Source organism: Sinocyclocheilus rhinocerous, unplaced genomic scaffold (assembly GCF_001515625.1).
Source record: "Sinocyclocheilus rhinocerous isolate Xijiao unplaced genomic scaffold, SAMN03320098_v1.1 scaffold606, whole genome shotgun sequence".
Classification (NCBI taxonomy): domain Eukaryota; kingdom Metazoa; phylum Chordata; class Actinopteri; order Cypriniformes; family Cyprinidae; genus Sinocyclocheilus; species Sinocyclocheilus rhinocerous.
The window spans coordinates 876096-892523 of record NW_015661919.1 but is presented as its reverse complement, the minus strand read 5'-3'; the positions used below and the strand labels follow the sequence as shown (position 1 = coordinate 892523).

General features: G+C 35.0%; 1 protein-coding gene and 1 gene segment (V, D, J or C); both read left to right on the top strand.

The window, feature by feature from the left end:
* The first annotated feature begins 13984 nt into the window (after nucleotides 1-13984).
* LOC107726900 (T-cell receptor alpha chain V region RL-5-like) lies at nucleotides 13985-14488 on the top strand. The segment is given in 2 exon segments: nucleotides 13985-14024; nucleotides 14121-14488. Coding segments are annotated over 2 exon segments (408 nt in total).
* A 25-nt stretch (nucleotides 14489-14513) lies between these two features.
* Nucleotides 14514-16322, top strand: LOC107726899 (uncharacterized). Its single transcript, XM_016536603.1, has 3 exons — nucleotides 14514-14742; nucleotides 14839-15166; nucleotides 16052-16322. The coding sequence occupies exons 1-3, from the start codon at nucleotides 14700-14702 to the stop codon at nucleotides 16320-16322; spliced, it is 642 nt and encodes a 213-aa protein (XP_016392089.1). The 5' UTR covers nucleotides 14514-14699.
* The last annotated feature ends 106 nt before the right edge of the window (nucleotides 16323-16428 follow it).

Here is a 16428-nt window from a genome sequence, read left to right as displayed (position 1 = left end):
CACAAAAATTCACATCTGTATGCAGTTTTCATTCGCTATTTGTGGTGCAAAGATGATGCTTCTGTGCTGCCTGCTTGTGTTTTCAGTAACAGAATGTAAGTGACATACAGTACCATATAACTTTGTTTAAAGATGTAATAGTAATTGTATTAACAAGCTTTTATGCCAGATCATAGTAATGAATTAAACATTTCATCATTTGCTATGCGATTTACATTTTGTGAAAGTTTTATCTTGTTATTATTTCTAACTGAAAGCTTTCTATTCTATGCAGATACATTTGCACAGTCAATAAGACCACTGCAGAATGACATTCATGTCACTGAAAAGAAGCCGGTCATGCTCTCATGCAAATATGATGGGAGTGTAAACAGTCTGCATTGGTATCGACAGTATCCTGGATCCAAACCTGAATTTGTGCTCCTTGTCATTGAGTCATCTACAAAACATGTAACATATGCAGATCCCCGTATCCCTGGAATGGATGGTGAAATGAGTATGAAAGATAAGCAAGTGGATCTGGAGATCTCCTCTGCTGAAGTGACAGACTCTGCTCTGTACTGTGCCCTGCAGCCCACAGTGACACGAAACACATCAACACTGTACAAAAACCTCTATGAAGTGGAAAAAAAAAACTACTGAATCTCCATTCTTTTGTCATAGCCTCATTTCTGCTTGCAGATTGAACAAGTAATTGAAATTCAAATAAAATGCTTAAGATATTTCATAAATAAAGAATGTAAGAATATTGGATATTTGAACACAAATATGATCAAATTGACTTTGAAATGAATAGGCATGACTTTTGGGGCAAGATTTTAGGTTCAAATTCATATGAATGTGTAAGGGAAAGATCAAATGTAATGTACTGTGATGGATCAACATTTTCTTTAAGTTTTTAGCCAATTTAAATCATCCTTGTTGACATCACTATAGTTTATTTTAAACAGCCCTGTGGTGTAACAAATTACATTTAAAAGTGCAAATATTCTATGCCTCCCACTTAATATGGTCATAAACACGGCATGCATAATAATGCTATATTAAATAGTTTTCAACACAGTATAGCATGTCCCATCATTGGATGTGTCATATTCCCAAGTATTCCATGTCAACTCCCCTTTTGTGTTTAATTTTACATGAATGATGTTATTTTTCCATTTGATTTGAAAGATCTCCATAATGAAAAGTTTAATTGCTAAAGGTTCTGTTGCAATAACAGAGGACAAAACTGTAAATTCTTTATTGCAGCCACATGGTGGCATTATTTCCAGTCGTATGTCTCATAAATCATAAACCTTGCCAGATTAACAGATTAACAGTGATGATGCTTAAATTTCATTCTGTATAAACTCAAATGACTGGTATAAAATCAACAGAATCTAAAGTCAAATATACTGTCTGAATCAGTCAAACTACTTGTCCTTAAATAGCTACTGCAATTAGTAATGCAAAGTAATTAGTAAAGCAATAACAAAAATGTACAGCAGATGGCAGTGTTCACTCAGATTACAGAAGATTTAAATCTTCAATTGGTGTAACAGTTCAAAAAAGGAAATGTGCACAAAATCAGTCAGAGTCTGTGAGTTATAAAGTTTGAGCTGCTTGTGATGATCCATGATGTTTCTATGCAGTGTCTGGTTCATTCTTCTCTTTTCAGGTACGATATATGACATTTATATGGAATCCTTTGAGTAACCATTCCAAAATAAAGTCAGTTTCAGTTTCAGTTCAGTTTAAAGTTTCAGGTGATGCATGTGGAGAAGGAATAGCTCCTCTCTCCTCGTCTGAACTTGTTACCAATGGTGACTCCATTACTTTGACCAGCTATTATGAGGGGACTTACAATAGTGATTCTCTCCTGTGGTATCGTCAATACAGCAGCTCCAAACCAGAGTTTTTGTTTCTGGTTAGTGAAGCCAAACTTGAGCAGCCAGCTGACCCTCCAATACCTGGAGTGTTTGCTAAATTAAACGAGGAGAAAAACCTTGTGGATCTGGAGATCTCCTCTGCTTCCGTATTAGACTCTGCTCTGTACTACTGTGCCCTGCAGCCCACAGTGACAGGAAACCCCAAAACACTGTACCAAATTAAAGGGGCAAACCAAACAACCAAACTAACTAACTGATATAGATTACCTCTATATGTCTGTCTTTATTGTATTATATACATGTATTATATACTTACATATACATTTCACGAATCACTAACATGTATTTCTTGTGATTAAACTAAAGCAAAATCTATAAGAAAAAAAACTGTTGATAAAGATCTATAGTGCAGTATCACACTTATCCTCAATTTATTAATGATTTAGCTTTGCCTCATTGTTTTGGAAATTCTCTTACAGGTATATAAATTTGATATTCACATTTGTTAATATATCTAGTATATCCATAGTCCTGTAAAAGATGGATATTAATGAACATACACAATACTGTTGTTGATATTTTTTGTTTTGCAAATGCAATAAAATCCCTCTGAAAAGCATGATTTAGTAACTGAAATGCAGGTTATTAGCGAAAGCTACAAAAGCAAAACATGTTGATAAAGACCTCATATACTGCAGTGAAAGACCCTGGTCTAAAATACTACAAGGAGACAAGAAAGTGCTGTAGAGACATTCATTTGACTCTGAGGGTGGAGTTGTGTCTCTGGGTTCTCACAAAAGTGGGAACTATAATATACTTCAGATTCAAGGCCTTTCACAGTTAAAACATTTTTCTCTATTTTGGAGATTCTGTTTATTTCAAAAGCTTATATGACATAATTTGGACTTTGTCCCAACACCGTAACAATTCAAATTGTTGATAAATGATCGACTTTTTTTTTTTCTCTCAAAAACTAACAACCCACTTCCCCTCAATTCACAATGTCCTTATGATACATTTAAGATGGATATTATGTCGATGCCTTTACTTGTTTATTTTAATGTGTTGGTTTCAATGTACTGTACATAAAAAAAGATTCAAAACAAATAAAAAATGATTTTTTATTTTTATTTATTTTTTTGCAGTGGCAATAAAGAAATGACAGACAATTTCCTCAGATTTCACTTGTGGGCAATATTACTGATAATTCTAAGAATCAGCAGAGGATCTCACAATCCTTTGGGTGGAGCTTGCTGAGAATGGGTACAGCAGAAGGCAGTCCTGTGTTTCTCCACATCTCATTTTGTATATGATCTCTCAGTCATAATGATTTTGTTTTGCCTTAATGTTTTGGCACTTCTAACAGGTATGTAAATTTGATATTTACATTTGTTCATATATCGATATATTTGCTAGGAGAATGTATACCCCTATAAAAACATATCAACAAACAGATACAATTACTGAAGATGCACTATTATTACTGTTCTTCTATTGTCTATATTTTCTCAGAGAGTGTTTTTGCGAATGCAATAACACCCCTCTTTACTGAAAAGCATGCTTTTGAAGGAGAAAAGGCGACTCTTTCATGCAACTACAGTGGAAGTAACATAAAGAGTTGGCAGTGGTACAGACAGTATCCCAACACTGCCCCTGAATTTCTCTTGCAAGCTTTGGAAAGTTTGGGTCCAGAGCAGAAGGACCGTCATGTTGCTGAAGCTCAAAAGGACAAAAAACATCTGAACCTGGAGATCTCCAAAACTGAAGTGGCAGATTCTGCAATATACTACTGTGCCCTGGTGCCCACAGTAACAGAAAACCCTTCAACACTGTACAAAAACCTGAGATGAGGAGGAATACATTATTTACATCTTTAGCAAACTTTCTAAAACGTTTTAATGATATCAAAATAATATTCTTCTAATGTCTTCTAATATCCAACAAAGTGTCCGTCACATAGAGACAGTATTTATCTGAGAATATGAAGAATCAGAGGGTGGAGCTCTCTCACTAAAATGGTGATTCAAAGTCTCTCTACTTTCACTGACTTTGTCATCAGTCCTTTTCTGAAGATCATCCATAATGTTTCTCTTTTGTTGGACACTTTCATTATTCTTCGGTAAGAGACATTCTAATTTTCAGGGTTTCATCGCCAATACATGTGGACAAACTTAATTTTAGAGCAAATAATGCATGAGTTTATGATGCTAAACCTGTTTTCTTTTTTATTAATAAAGATGCATTTCTTTGCTTTTTTTTTTTTTTTTACAGGTATTTCTTTTGCAAACACAATGCAACCATTATCTTCTGAAAAGCATGTTTTCAGAGGTGAACAAGTGATTCTTTCTTGTAACTACAGTGGCAATGTAGATAATCTGCAGTGGTATCGTCAATATCCTGGATCTCGACCAGAGCACCTCATTCTCGTCACAGAATATTCAGAACCTGATCTTTCACGTCGTCTGTCAGCAAAAGCTACAAAAGACCTAAAACAAGTGCATCTTACAATCTCCTCTGCTGAAGAAACAGATTCTGCTCTGTACTACTGCGCCCTGCAGCCCACAGTGACAGGAAACCTGAGAACACTGTACAAAAACCTGGCATGTAACACATAAATTTGTTAACATCGGCAGAAATAGTTAAGGTCATGTCAATCATAGATTAAATATATCTTTCCAAACTCTGGTAATCCAAAAAAAAATACAAATTAACATGTTTGTTTTCTCACAAGTCACTCACTTTGCCCAGAAGAGGGCACCTCATTCTCGTCACAGAATATTCAGAACCTGATCTTTCACGTCGTCTATCAGCAAAAGCTACAAAAGACCTAAAACAAGTGCATCTTACAATCTCCTCTGCTGAAGAAACAGATTCTGCTCTGTACTACTGCGCCCTGCAGCCCACAGTGACAGGAAACCTGAGAACACTGTACAAAAACCTGGCATGTAACACATAAATTTGTTAACATCGGCAGAAATAGTTAAGGTCATGTCATCATAGACTAAATATATCTTTCCAAACTCTGGTAATCCAAAAAAAAATACAAATTAACATGTTTGTTTTCTCACAAGTCACTCTCACTTTGCCCAGAAGAGGGTGCTGTGCACTAAGAACTGTTATGGTCCTTATTCAAGATTCAAGATTTTTTATTTGTCACATACATGGTTATATAGAGAATATATGACCAGCAGTGAAATGTAAGTCAGGTCCGCTCCATGGACAGTGCAATTATTAAAGAATACAAACACAAGAAAATTATATATAAATATACAGTAGGTATGGAAAAAGTAAGATAAAAAAATAAAAATAAAATAAAACTGTAGATATAAAATATATTGTAGACTTAATAAATATTAAGATGAGCAGGAATGTACAAGAGAAGAATGTGCAAACAGGTTGTACATTATGCACATAATGATCTCAAAAATCACCACACAACTTTCTGAATAATATACAGTACAGTAGATATTTTAAGTCGACAGTACAGAAGTAAGTCAGCCTCAGTGCATAGCATGATGGATAATTACCACAGAAATCTAAATGCTGATCTATTCATCACTGTTTTCTTGTTTTTGCTTCATTTATTCTACCACTGCAAGCATGTTGTATTTTAAATGTGGTGCTGTTTCTTTTCTTGCAATTAAAAAAAGGTGAATTAGATTTGAGAACAAGGAAGTCTCCTGCACAGAGCAGGGAGTCGTTCTTAGGGTGGGACTTCAAAAGAAATATAGAAGGCACTTAAGTCAGGACTGCTTTTGCTCTTCCTGTGTCTCAGTATGACGATGCTGTTCTTTTACTTTACAGTCATGGCACTTCTTACAGGTGATTGATTTATATTTATATCAAAGCTATATGTTGTTGTTTTTTTGAGCATATATAAATACATTGCACAAATACATACTTATGCTGAATTAATGTTATCTTCTTCTCTTATTGTCTTTCCAGATACTGTTCTTGCAAATGCAATAACACCCCGCTCTACTAAACAGCATGTTTTAGAAGGAGGAGAGGTTACTATTTCTTGCAACTACAGTGGAAGCAATATTAACAGTCTTCAGTGGTACAGACAGTCTTCCAAAACTGCACCTGAATTTATCTTGCAAGCCTTTGAAAGGTCGGGACCACAGCAGAAGGATCGTTATGTTGCTAAAGTTCAAATGAATGAAAAACAACTAATTCTGGAGATCTCCAAAACTGAGATGGCAGACGCTGTAATATACTACTGTGCCCTGGTGCCCACAGTAACAGGAAACCCTTCAACACTGTACAAAAACCTGAGATATGACATTTGATTACAGTGCACTCTGATCCTGGTGCTACATGTGAATTGTTTTTTTTTTTCTCCTGTTACACAGAATGATGGATATTAATGGTTATTAATTCATATTCATGGTCATTAAAAATCAAAGCAAAAAATATTAGCAAATTAGCAAGTATTCATTTATCAGTTTGAAATTTTACATTAATCCATACTTCTGTTCAGAAAGGCATTTATCTTTCTAATACAATTAACTTCTGTTTACTAGAATGTATTAATACTTTTTCTATAAGGAAACAACACAGACATCTCAGAAGAATGTACAGTATACTTGTAGGGGTGAAAATATACCTCAGGCTCCATTACACTGTAAGAGGTTTGTCTCTATTATGGTATGTGCAGTATCTCAGGTCTGGAGGATGGTTTCTTTATTTTTATCACTTAATAGAAAGGGACATTTAGGTGTGCATCTAAAACTACAAAAATGCACAAACCTTGTTGACGTAGGATCTTGTCAGCTGTATGGCTGCTGTATCTTAAGAGCCTAACATTGACAGAAAACACCCTCACTGTTCAAACTACTGATGTTATTGTTATTATTTGATGCAGTACACTGTAAAAAGTGCTACACCCACAAAGTAGGTTTTATATATTGATTTTGTTGCGTTTGTATTAAGTAATGTTACAGTGTTTATTATACTTAAAAAAGGCTGCAAGTTGACTCAACTTAAAACATCCAATGCAGCCACTTGCCTCACTTTTTATAAGTTAGATCTAGGTATTACTTTTTACAGTGTAGATGCAAACTCCTGTTGCACAGTCATTGCTGTTTAAAAAAAGTGCAATATCACTTTCTACTGTATAAAAATAAATGAACATGCATATTTGTGGTGCTGTTGATTTATGCAAACAGTTGTTCATCTGCTGTTGGACCTCTAGAAAACATGCTAGCTCAAATTATAAGCAAATAAACATGCTCAGGCAGCCAGAGGGGGCACTCAAAAGAATTTAATTTTGAGAGGCTAACGAAGTAAACTAGTTTATTCGGACTCATTTTCTCTCATTTGCCAGGTGAATTGTCTGGCAAAGTTCATCGAGACCTTAGACAAGTAGATCTGGGATTACAGATGCTGTTTTCACAGATTCACCTTATCCCATATACAAAAACATAATAATATTAATCTACTTTTAACGTTTTTCATGCCATTGTTACAATTTTTGAGGATAAAAGCTATTTCCTATATCTACAAGACAGTATATAACAGAGTCATCTGTTACATTATATATTTCATATCAAGTGGTGATTCACAGTAATATGTCTCAGTTCCAATCTCAAATATAGAAGAAAAAAAAACTCATGCATACTTTGGATGTATAAAGCACTTGACAAAAACTCTGTGTAGATAAAAGTAGTAGTTGTAAAGCTAAAAGAATAGCTTAACTGTGAGCATAAACATAAACAAAATACGTTCTAAGAATGTTTTGCTTCTAAATAATGCTTCTGTGCTAATGTTTTGAGAGCATTATAGACCAGAAAACTTTGAATCAACGTTCTATTAATGGTACTGGATACAGTAAATGTTTGTTCATAACTTTAAGAGAACCTTGCCAGAGTTCTGAGAACGTTCCCTGTTAGCGTTAGCTGAGAGAGTAATTAATAGGTTACACATATTCTCATGTCTACACTAAGGTTGGCAAGATACCTGTGGTTTTATCATATTGCCACTAACTGACAGATTTTCTCAGTCCTCAGGGTGGAGCTTTATGATGGTGGGTAGGAGTTCAAAACATTTCCACAGAGAACTCGGCTCTTGTGTTGCTCATCTTGTATATGATCTTCACTTATCATGATGTTGATTTTTTACCTCCCAGTTTTAGCACTTCTTACAGGTACTTTTTAAAATTTTAAGTAATTCACATTTGTTATATATGAATTAAATCTATAGACTAGATTTAAATTAAAAGATTCAATCAGTGAATGTGCATTAAGTTGACTGTTATATTATAAAAAACTGATGTATTATGCTCACTTAACATATGGGCTATATCTGAAAAGCACTTCTGCAGCCATTCAAAAAGTTCATATACAGCAGTGAGTCACAAACTGTACTGCAGCAGCTCAACAGCAGCATTGAATTGACCCATCAGTGCTTAGTTTTGCAGTATTTATTTCCTTTTACAGTGTAATAAATATTACCTGACATTTATCATAATATGTCTTTTCTATTTTTGTCAAATCCACTATAGTAATGTCCATCTTTTAAACCTTACAAGGTTTTTAACACTAGAACCGCCACGGGGTAAATTTTACCCGTGGCTGTTTTTAAAACGTACATAAAAGATTTTTAATAAAACATTCAAGTCTCCCTGTCACTGACTTTTACTAAAATTGTGTGATTTACAATCCCCTGCTGTTAAAAACTGTTTAGACAAAACCAGATTTTAAAAAACGGGGCATGTATACTACCTATTTATTTACCCGCTATATAATGCCTGTATGTTCGCGCTGTCATTTTCGTGCCGCTTATGTTTTAACATAGTACATTGCTAGGCACTCACTGAATTAGCGGTTATCAGTTTCATAAATAAAGACAAAATGAGTAAAAGAATGCGATTTATGAATGCTGAAGAGGTATAAGAAGCACTAAATGCCATGAGCGATGGAGAGTCTGATGGTGGGGGAGATAAGTAAAGCGTCTTGTCGGCTCAGCATCTGACGGCGATCACACCCGATCTCAGAAATTTGGATTAATTATTTAATTTTTGTTTTGCCATTTCTATCGTTTATTGTTCGCTTTTGTGTTGCTATTTATTCTAGTCTGCCTGTTTCCTGAAGAAAGAAAATCCGATCTGATGTAATGAATAAAACCTTTTTTTTTTTGATTACCCGAAGTTTATTGGTGTTCTTCTTGTATAATTCAAATTATAAATGATATAACTAAACAAATTAATAATTAATTAGGTGAAGCTGTGCGCTTGAATTTGTCATCGCATCATCCTATGCAATGGTGGGGAGATAAGTAAAGCGTCCTGTCGGCTTAGCATCTGACGGCGATCAATATATCATATTTAGACGTTTTATCCGAATGTTACTCATAATTGTTCAAAATTTGGATTATTTAATTTTTGTTTTGCCATTTCTATCGTTTATTGTTCGCTTCTGTGTTGCTATTTATTCTAGTCTGCCTGTTTCCTGAAGAAAAAAATCCGATCTGATTGTAATGAATAAAACCTTTTTTTTTTGATTACCCGAAGTTTATTGGTGTTCTTCTTGTATAATTCAAATTATAAATGATATAGCCTAACTAAACAAATTAATAATTAATTAGGTGAATTTGTGCGCTTGAATTTGTCATCACATCATCCTATGCAATGTGGTGAATTAGCCTATTATTGCTCATTATCGTCTATAGGCTATTTAAGTAATTTAATTAACATAGGTTATCTTAATATATTGATTAATGACATTGTATTTATAATAGCCTATTACACCACCCAAATATGTATTTACTTCCTTCTAATTCTCGTTGTCAGTGCAGGCTTGTTTAGCTTAATATTGACTGTTATGAAAAGTGACTAGTGTAGCCTGCATAAAAAAAAGCCTTGAACATAAAACAACAGGACAAAAATATAGTTGATGACTAGACATAATCATTTCATGACTCTAGACACTTCTTTGTGAAGACAGTAGCATAATACAGTGAAATAGCCTAATATGTTCTTTAGCCATATACATAGTTGTCATGTGCGTGGGTAAAATTTACCGCTGGTGTGTTAAATGATACAGTTTCCAGAGGTGCACCATAAAAATAAATAAAAAACATTATTGCAGACACAATGACCATTATCTATTAATAAACTTCTAATAAACTAATCTAATAAACTTTACATCTAAAAAATTAGAAATCAATCCCTTTAAAATATTGTCATGTAAAGACAAGCCCAGTCATTATCAGAAAATAAGAAGACTGGGAAGAGAGGGTGGTGCTCTCTCACAACATATTGACAGTGCAAGAGGCTGCTCAGAGTCATTTTACTTTGTCATTACACCTTCTCTGCAGACCTTCCGTCATGTTTCTCCTTTGTTGGATATTTTTATTATTGATAGGTAAGATGTACTGATTTTTAGAGACTTGCTAAAGATTAAACAATGGAAAAAAACGAAAATGGGGTATGTGGCTGAAGTGAGAGCAGTTGTTGTGTTTACGATGCTAAAATCTTTTGTTTAATGATAAAGATGAATATCTGCTTTGTTTACAGGAAATTCCTTTGCAAACACAATACAACCATTATACTCTGAAAAGCATGTTGTCAGAGGTACAAATATGATACTTTCCTGTAACTACAGTGGCGATGTAAACAATCTGCAGTGGTATCGCCAATGTCCTGGATCTCGACCAGAGCACCTCATTCTCGTCACAGAATATTCAGAACCTGATCTTTCACGTCGTCTATCAGCAAAAGCTACAAAAGACCTAAAACAAGTGCATCTTACAATCTCCTCTGCTGAAGAAACAGATTCAGCTGTGTAATACTGCGCCCTGCAGCCCACAGTGACAGGAAACCTGCGAACACTGTACAAAAACCTTTGATATAAAATAAATCTGAATTGACATGTATTTGTAAACCTCAGCAATGAAAGCTTGATGTTGCATTAAATAAAATACTAAATAAAATTTTACAAGTGTAAACATTTGTCCAATGTCTTTCAATCAAACAGCAGCAACAAAGTGAACAAATCACACTATTATCTTCACATCAAAGAAACAGTGATATACAGGTAAGTCTTATCATCAACATTATATACACTGGGGTCCAAAAGTCTGAGACCACTACTAAAAATGCAATTTTAAATTTTTGTTTAACATAGTTTTACAGTTTTCATTACATACATATTCATTCATTCATTCATTCATTCATTTCCATGTTTAAATTACATAATAAGTACCAGATTTTCTGACTTTTGGACCTCACTGTATCATGAAGCTGAAAAGTTTGAAACAGTCATTCAAGTTTGACCCACAAGAGGGTGCTCTTCTGAGCTGAGAAGCTGCTTCACTATATTACAGTACTAAACTCTAATCCAGCTGTCTTTGAAGATCTTATATTTAGTCATTGAAGATACCTGTATTCCTGATAAGCTACATCTTTCATTACAGAAAATGTAATTTATGTATGAATACAGCATGAATATAACATACTGTAACTTCAACACAAAGATGTCTGTTGTTGCCCACTCCCTTGCCACAGGGTGGAGCTCTGCAGTCCGACGTTAGACAGCAGCAGCTCAAGCTCAAGCTAAATGTAACTGACTCAAGGTTGAGTTTGACACTTCAAGCTTTCGGTCTACTGAACAGTGACCATGATTATTGTTGTCTTTATTGTATTTTCACTGCTTACGGGTAAGTAATAATTTAATGCTCATTGTTGCATTAACGTCAGTACCAGTCGACTGAAAATGTTACAGTAACTCTCTTCTGCATTACTTAGATTGAACTGTTATGTTGAACAAAAATTACTTTAAAACATTTTCTCTTCTCTTCTTTTACAGAGAGTGCTGGTGCATATACAATAGAATCTCTCTTACCAGAAAAGCATGTTTTAGTTGGACAAAGTGCTGTTATCTCTTGCAAATACAGTGGCATTGGGCCCAGCTTTCAGTGGTATCGCCAATATCCAAGATCCAGACCAGAGTACCTTATTTTTAATGCAGAGACTGCCGTTTCATCCGAACCCACCCAAGAAATCACAGAAGTGGAACTGGAGATCTCCTCTACTGAAGTCAAAGACTCTGCTGTGTACTACTGTGCCCTGGTGCCCACAGTGACAGGAAACCCTCCTGCTCTGTACAAAAACATAATACATGAACACATCTTGCATTACACAAACATTGTGACACACCAGCTTCTAATCATGCACAATAGATCAATGATGCAACTGTTCTTATTTTTCCAAATCTAATGAAACAGGTCTTTTGATTTTAAGAAAAGGACAACCCATCAGCCAAGATAAAACCTCAGCCAGAGGGTGGAGCAAATTCACAAAGAACGTCAGTACCAGTCGACTGAAAATGTTACAGTAACTCTCTTCTGCATTACTTAGATTGAACTGTTATGTTGAACAAAAATTACTTTAAAACATTTTCTCTTCTCTTCTTTTACAGAGAGTGCTGGTGCATATACAATAGAATCTCTCTTACCAGAAAAGCATGTTTTAGTTGGACAAAGTGCTGTTATCTCTTGCAAATACAGTGGCATTGGGCCCAGCTTTCAGTGGTATCGCCAATATCCAAGATCCAGACCAGAGTACCTTATTTTTAATGCAGAGACTGCCGTTTCATCCGAACCCACCTTACGTCTCAAAGCGATGGCTAAAAAAGAAATCACAGAAGTGGAACTGGAGATCTCCTCTACTGAAGTCAAAGACTCTGCTGTGTACTACTGTGCCCTGGTGCCCACAGTGACAGGAAACCATGATGCAACTGTTCTTATTTTTCCAAATCTAATGAAACAGGTCTTTTGATTTTAAGAAAAGGACAACCCATCAGCCAAGATAAAGCCTCAGCCAGAGGGTGGAGCAAATTCACAAAGTCTTTGAATGTGTGAAAGGCTGATTCATTTAGAGTCATCCTGCTTTGATAAGTTTTACAATCACTCTTCATCAGAAACCATCATGTTTCTGTTTTGTTGGATACCACTGTCATTATTCATAGGTAACTAGGCTAATTGAATTCATGATTTAATTCTTGTTTACTAAACAAAATTATTTTATTTTGATGTGCTATATTGTATATAAATTTGTGCACAAGTTTCTTACCTTTAGTGTTAGTTTAATTAATACAGTTGCATTTTATCCATTCAGGAATTTCCTTTGCTGACACAATACAGCCATTGTCTTCTGAAAAACACATTTTCAGAGGTGACAATGTGACTCTGTCCTGTAACTACAGCGGTTTTGTATACAGTCTTCAATGGTATCGGCAATATGTGGGATCTAGACCGGAGTTCCTGATACTTGTAAATGAAAATTCAGAGGCATCTGAGCCTTCTCTTCGTCTGTCAGCAAAAGACTCAAAAGAGAAGAAACAAGTGAATCTTACAATCTCTTCTGCTGAAGTGACAGATTCTGCTCTGTACTACTGCGCTCTGAGGCCCACAGTGACAGAAATCCCAGAAGCACTGTACAAAAACTCTGATTCCAATGACTGCAGTCTTTCTACTTCAAAATTTCAATGTGTTATTTGCTTTATCGTTGTAATTAATTTTGAAATTTACTAGTAATATCTGAGTGAACATTTTTTTCTACACCATTTTTTAGTGTGTGTATGTGTGTGTTACTAAATTTATACTTAAGTTAAAAATTTCCATGAATAATCCAACCCTATTGTTTCCATTATACAGAAAGCTTTAATTTTATGTTTGATTTCAATTTCTTAAAATGGAATAAATATGCAATATATGTTCACATTCTGAGGTGCTCCAGTAATTCCCATGTGCACAACAAAAATTTTAGTTTGTTACTTTAGTAAGAAAGTTTCAGTAACTTAATGTTTTCTATATTATTACATTTTTCTATAAACTAATGCCCAAGTATAAACCTTGAGAACAGCTTTAAGAGGGATACATAAGAACCTTCTAACTTGGCAGAAGTCATCATCAGAGGGTAAAAATACAAATACTGTCCAAGTCCTCAGTGATTTGTGAAAGTCTAAATGTGTTTGTTTTCACCCAGAAGAGGGCGTTCTTCTCTCAACACTCGTCATGGAAGGTCAAATCTTGCCACAGGGTGGAGCTCCAGGCTTAAATCACTGTGTTTCAGTCAGGAAAAAACACATCTGAGTTTATTTCATTCCATCATGCTGCTCTGTGCACTTGTAATATTTTCAGTACTTGCAGGTGAGATTTGTTTATTTTATCACCACCTCTTTTGATTTAAAAATGTATTGCATTTATCTGATCACAATAGTGAATTTAGTATGTCTTTTCTTTCAGGAGACTCTCTTGGTGATCTAATAACATCTCATGGTTCTGAAAAACAAGCTCAAGATGGTAACAGTGTTACTCTCTCCTGCAACTACACTGGTGTTGTTTATAATCTACTGTGGTATCGTCAGTATCAAAGATCCAAACCAGAACTCCTTCTCTCCATGACTGAATCTGGAGATCCAGTTAAAGAAGATCCATCAGCCCACTGGTTATCTGCTAAAGTTGACAAACACAGAAAGCTCATGGAACTGGAAATCAGCCCGGCTAAAGTATCAGACTCCGCACAGTATTACTGTGCCCTGCAGCCCACAGTGACAGGAAACTCTTTTCCTCTGTACATAATCTTTCTGTATATAAGTCATGCTTTTAATTGATGCAAACACATGTACTCTACAGTATGTATTATTTCTGTGATTGAATCAGCCATCAGTAACACGAGCATCTCTTAATGAATCCATTAGGATCAATAGATATACAACACATATTATCATAGATAGGCGGAGCTTAATGTAGAATAGAGCAGAAGAGCTCAAAGAGGCTTGATACACCTACTTATAGATCATTAAATTCAAACCACATACAACAATGATCTTCATCTGCTCTGTTTTAACATTTGTCTTGAGTTATGGTAAGCCACAGACTTTTGACACCTTTTATTAATTGTATTATATTAATGTAAAGCTTTATGATTTTGGTAACACTGGATTGTTCATCTACTTTGCAGGTGAAGCTAATAAGAGTCCTATCAGTTCAGATAAACCATATGTGTCTTTAAACGAAGGCAGTAATGCTACTCTATCCTGTACCTTCGATGAATCAGCTTACCGTCTCCACTGGTATCGACAGAAGACCGGATCGAAGTTAGAGTTTTTGCTGCTAATTGATAAATCCACCAAAGTTGTAGTGGCAGCTAGTCCACCTCTTCCGCATATGTCCACTAGCATCCATAATAACAATCGTGTGGATCTGGAGATCTCCTCTGCTGCTGTATCAGACTCTGCTCTTTACTACTGTGCTCTGCAGACCACAGTGATAGGAAAGCTTGTAACACAGTACAAAAACAATGTTTTGATGATTATTTTAAAAGAATAAATTACTTGTACTGAGGCTTTTGCTTATATACAGTCCTCCATGATTCTCTGTTTATACTGCATTTCAGCAATCACAATTTAACTACTCATGGCCACCAACAGGACCTGCAGTGTGACATGCTAATCTCCATCTTAAAAAAGTCATAAACAGCATTTTATAATACTAATTCATTCTTATTTTATTCATACAGTTATTTAACCTCTAATCAATTGCTACATAGAATATTAATTAAAATTGTAAAGAAAAAAATTGTTGACCACTTGGGAATTATAATGAATGACAAAAATGAAATAAGAAAAAATACATAAAAAAATAAAAACGAGCAATTATATCTCCACCATTTAATATTTTCAGCTAAAGTTTAAGCATTACAAACTTTTTATGTCTTTGCTTTAATATACACCGCCGGAGACTTTGAACCACATGTCACATGAACTGGTTTAAAGACTAAGGTATAAAAACTAAATAACTTTCCCATAGGGCGGAGCTTAAAATCAAGATGTAGAAGCATTTTAATCTGAGGATGTCAGAATTGAAAGGCATCCAGTCTGAATGATACTCAAGTCTCTCAGATTCTTCTTCAGATTTCTGTTGTCATGAATATTTTCACTCTCCTCAGTTTTTTGTGGATATGTATTGGTAAGATAAAGTTGTATTTTTTTCTCTCCAATCTAGACCTGCTACTTTGTACTTATTTACTACTACTTTTTACCAGTAGTTACTGTTTAATTTATTTAATTAGGCTTTTACTCTCCATTACCAGGTCACACAGAGGCAGACACAATCAAACCCTTGTCACTGAATGAAAATAGATTTGTTGGTGACAGTGTTACTTTGTCCTGCAGTTATAAAGACTATACGGGTACTGTAAATAATTTACAATGGTACAGACAATATCCCAGATCCAAACCGGAGTTCCTCCTTTACATCTTCCAACATGGAGCTATGAGTGAAGACAGACCACCCAGATTTTCTGCTGCAGTTAATCAAGACAACAAACAAGTGGATCTGGAGATCTCCTCTGCTGTAGAGACAGATTCTGCCATGTACTACTGTGCCCTGGTGCCCACAGTGACAGGAAACCCACCTGCTCCGTACAAAAACTTAATACCTTAACACATTTTACATTAAACAAAAAAATGTGACACACCAGCTTCTAATCATGCACAATAAATCACCGTTGCAACAGTTAATTTTTTTTCTTTAAATCTAATGAAACACT

Coding starts and splice junctions, on each gene's coding strand:
- LOC107726899 (XM_016536603.1), top strand. CDS start 14,700: ATGATCTTCATCTGCTCTGTTTTAACATTTGTCTTGAGTTATG. Junction 14,743..14,838: donor AACATTTGTCTTGAGTTATG/GTAAGCCACAGA, acceptor TCTACTTTGCAG/GTGAAGCTAATAAGAGTCCT. Junction 15,167..16,051: donor ATAGGAAAGCTTGTAACACA/GTACAAAAACAA, acceptor TTTGTCCTGCAG/TTATAAAGACTATACGGGTA.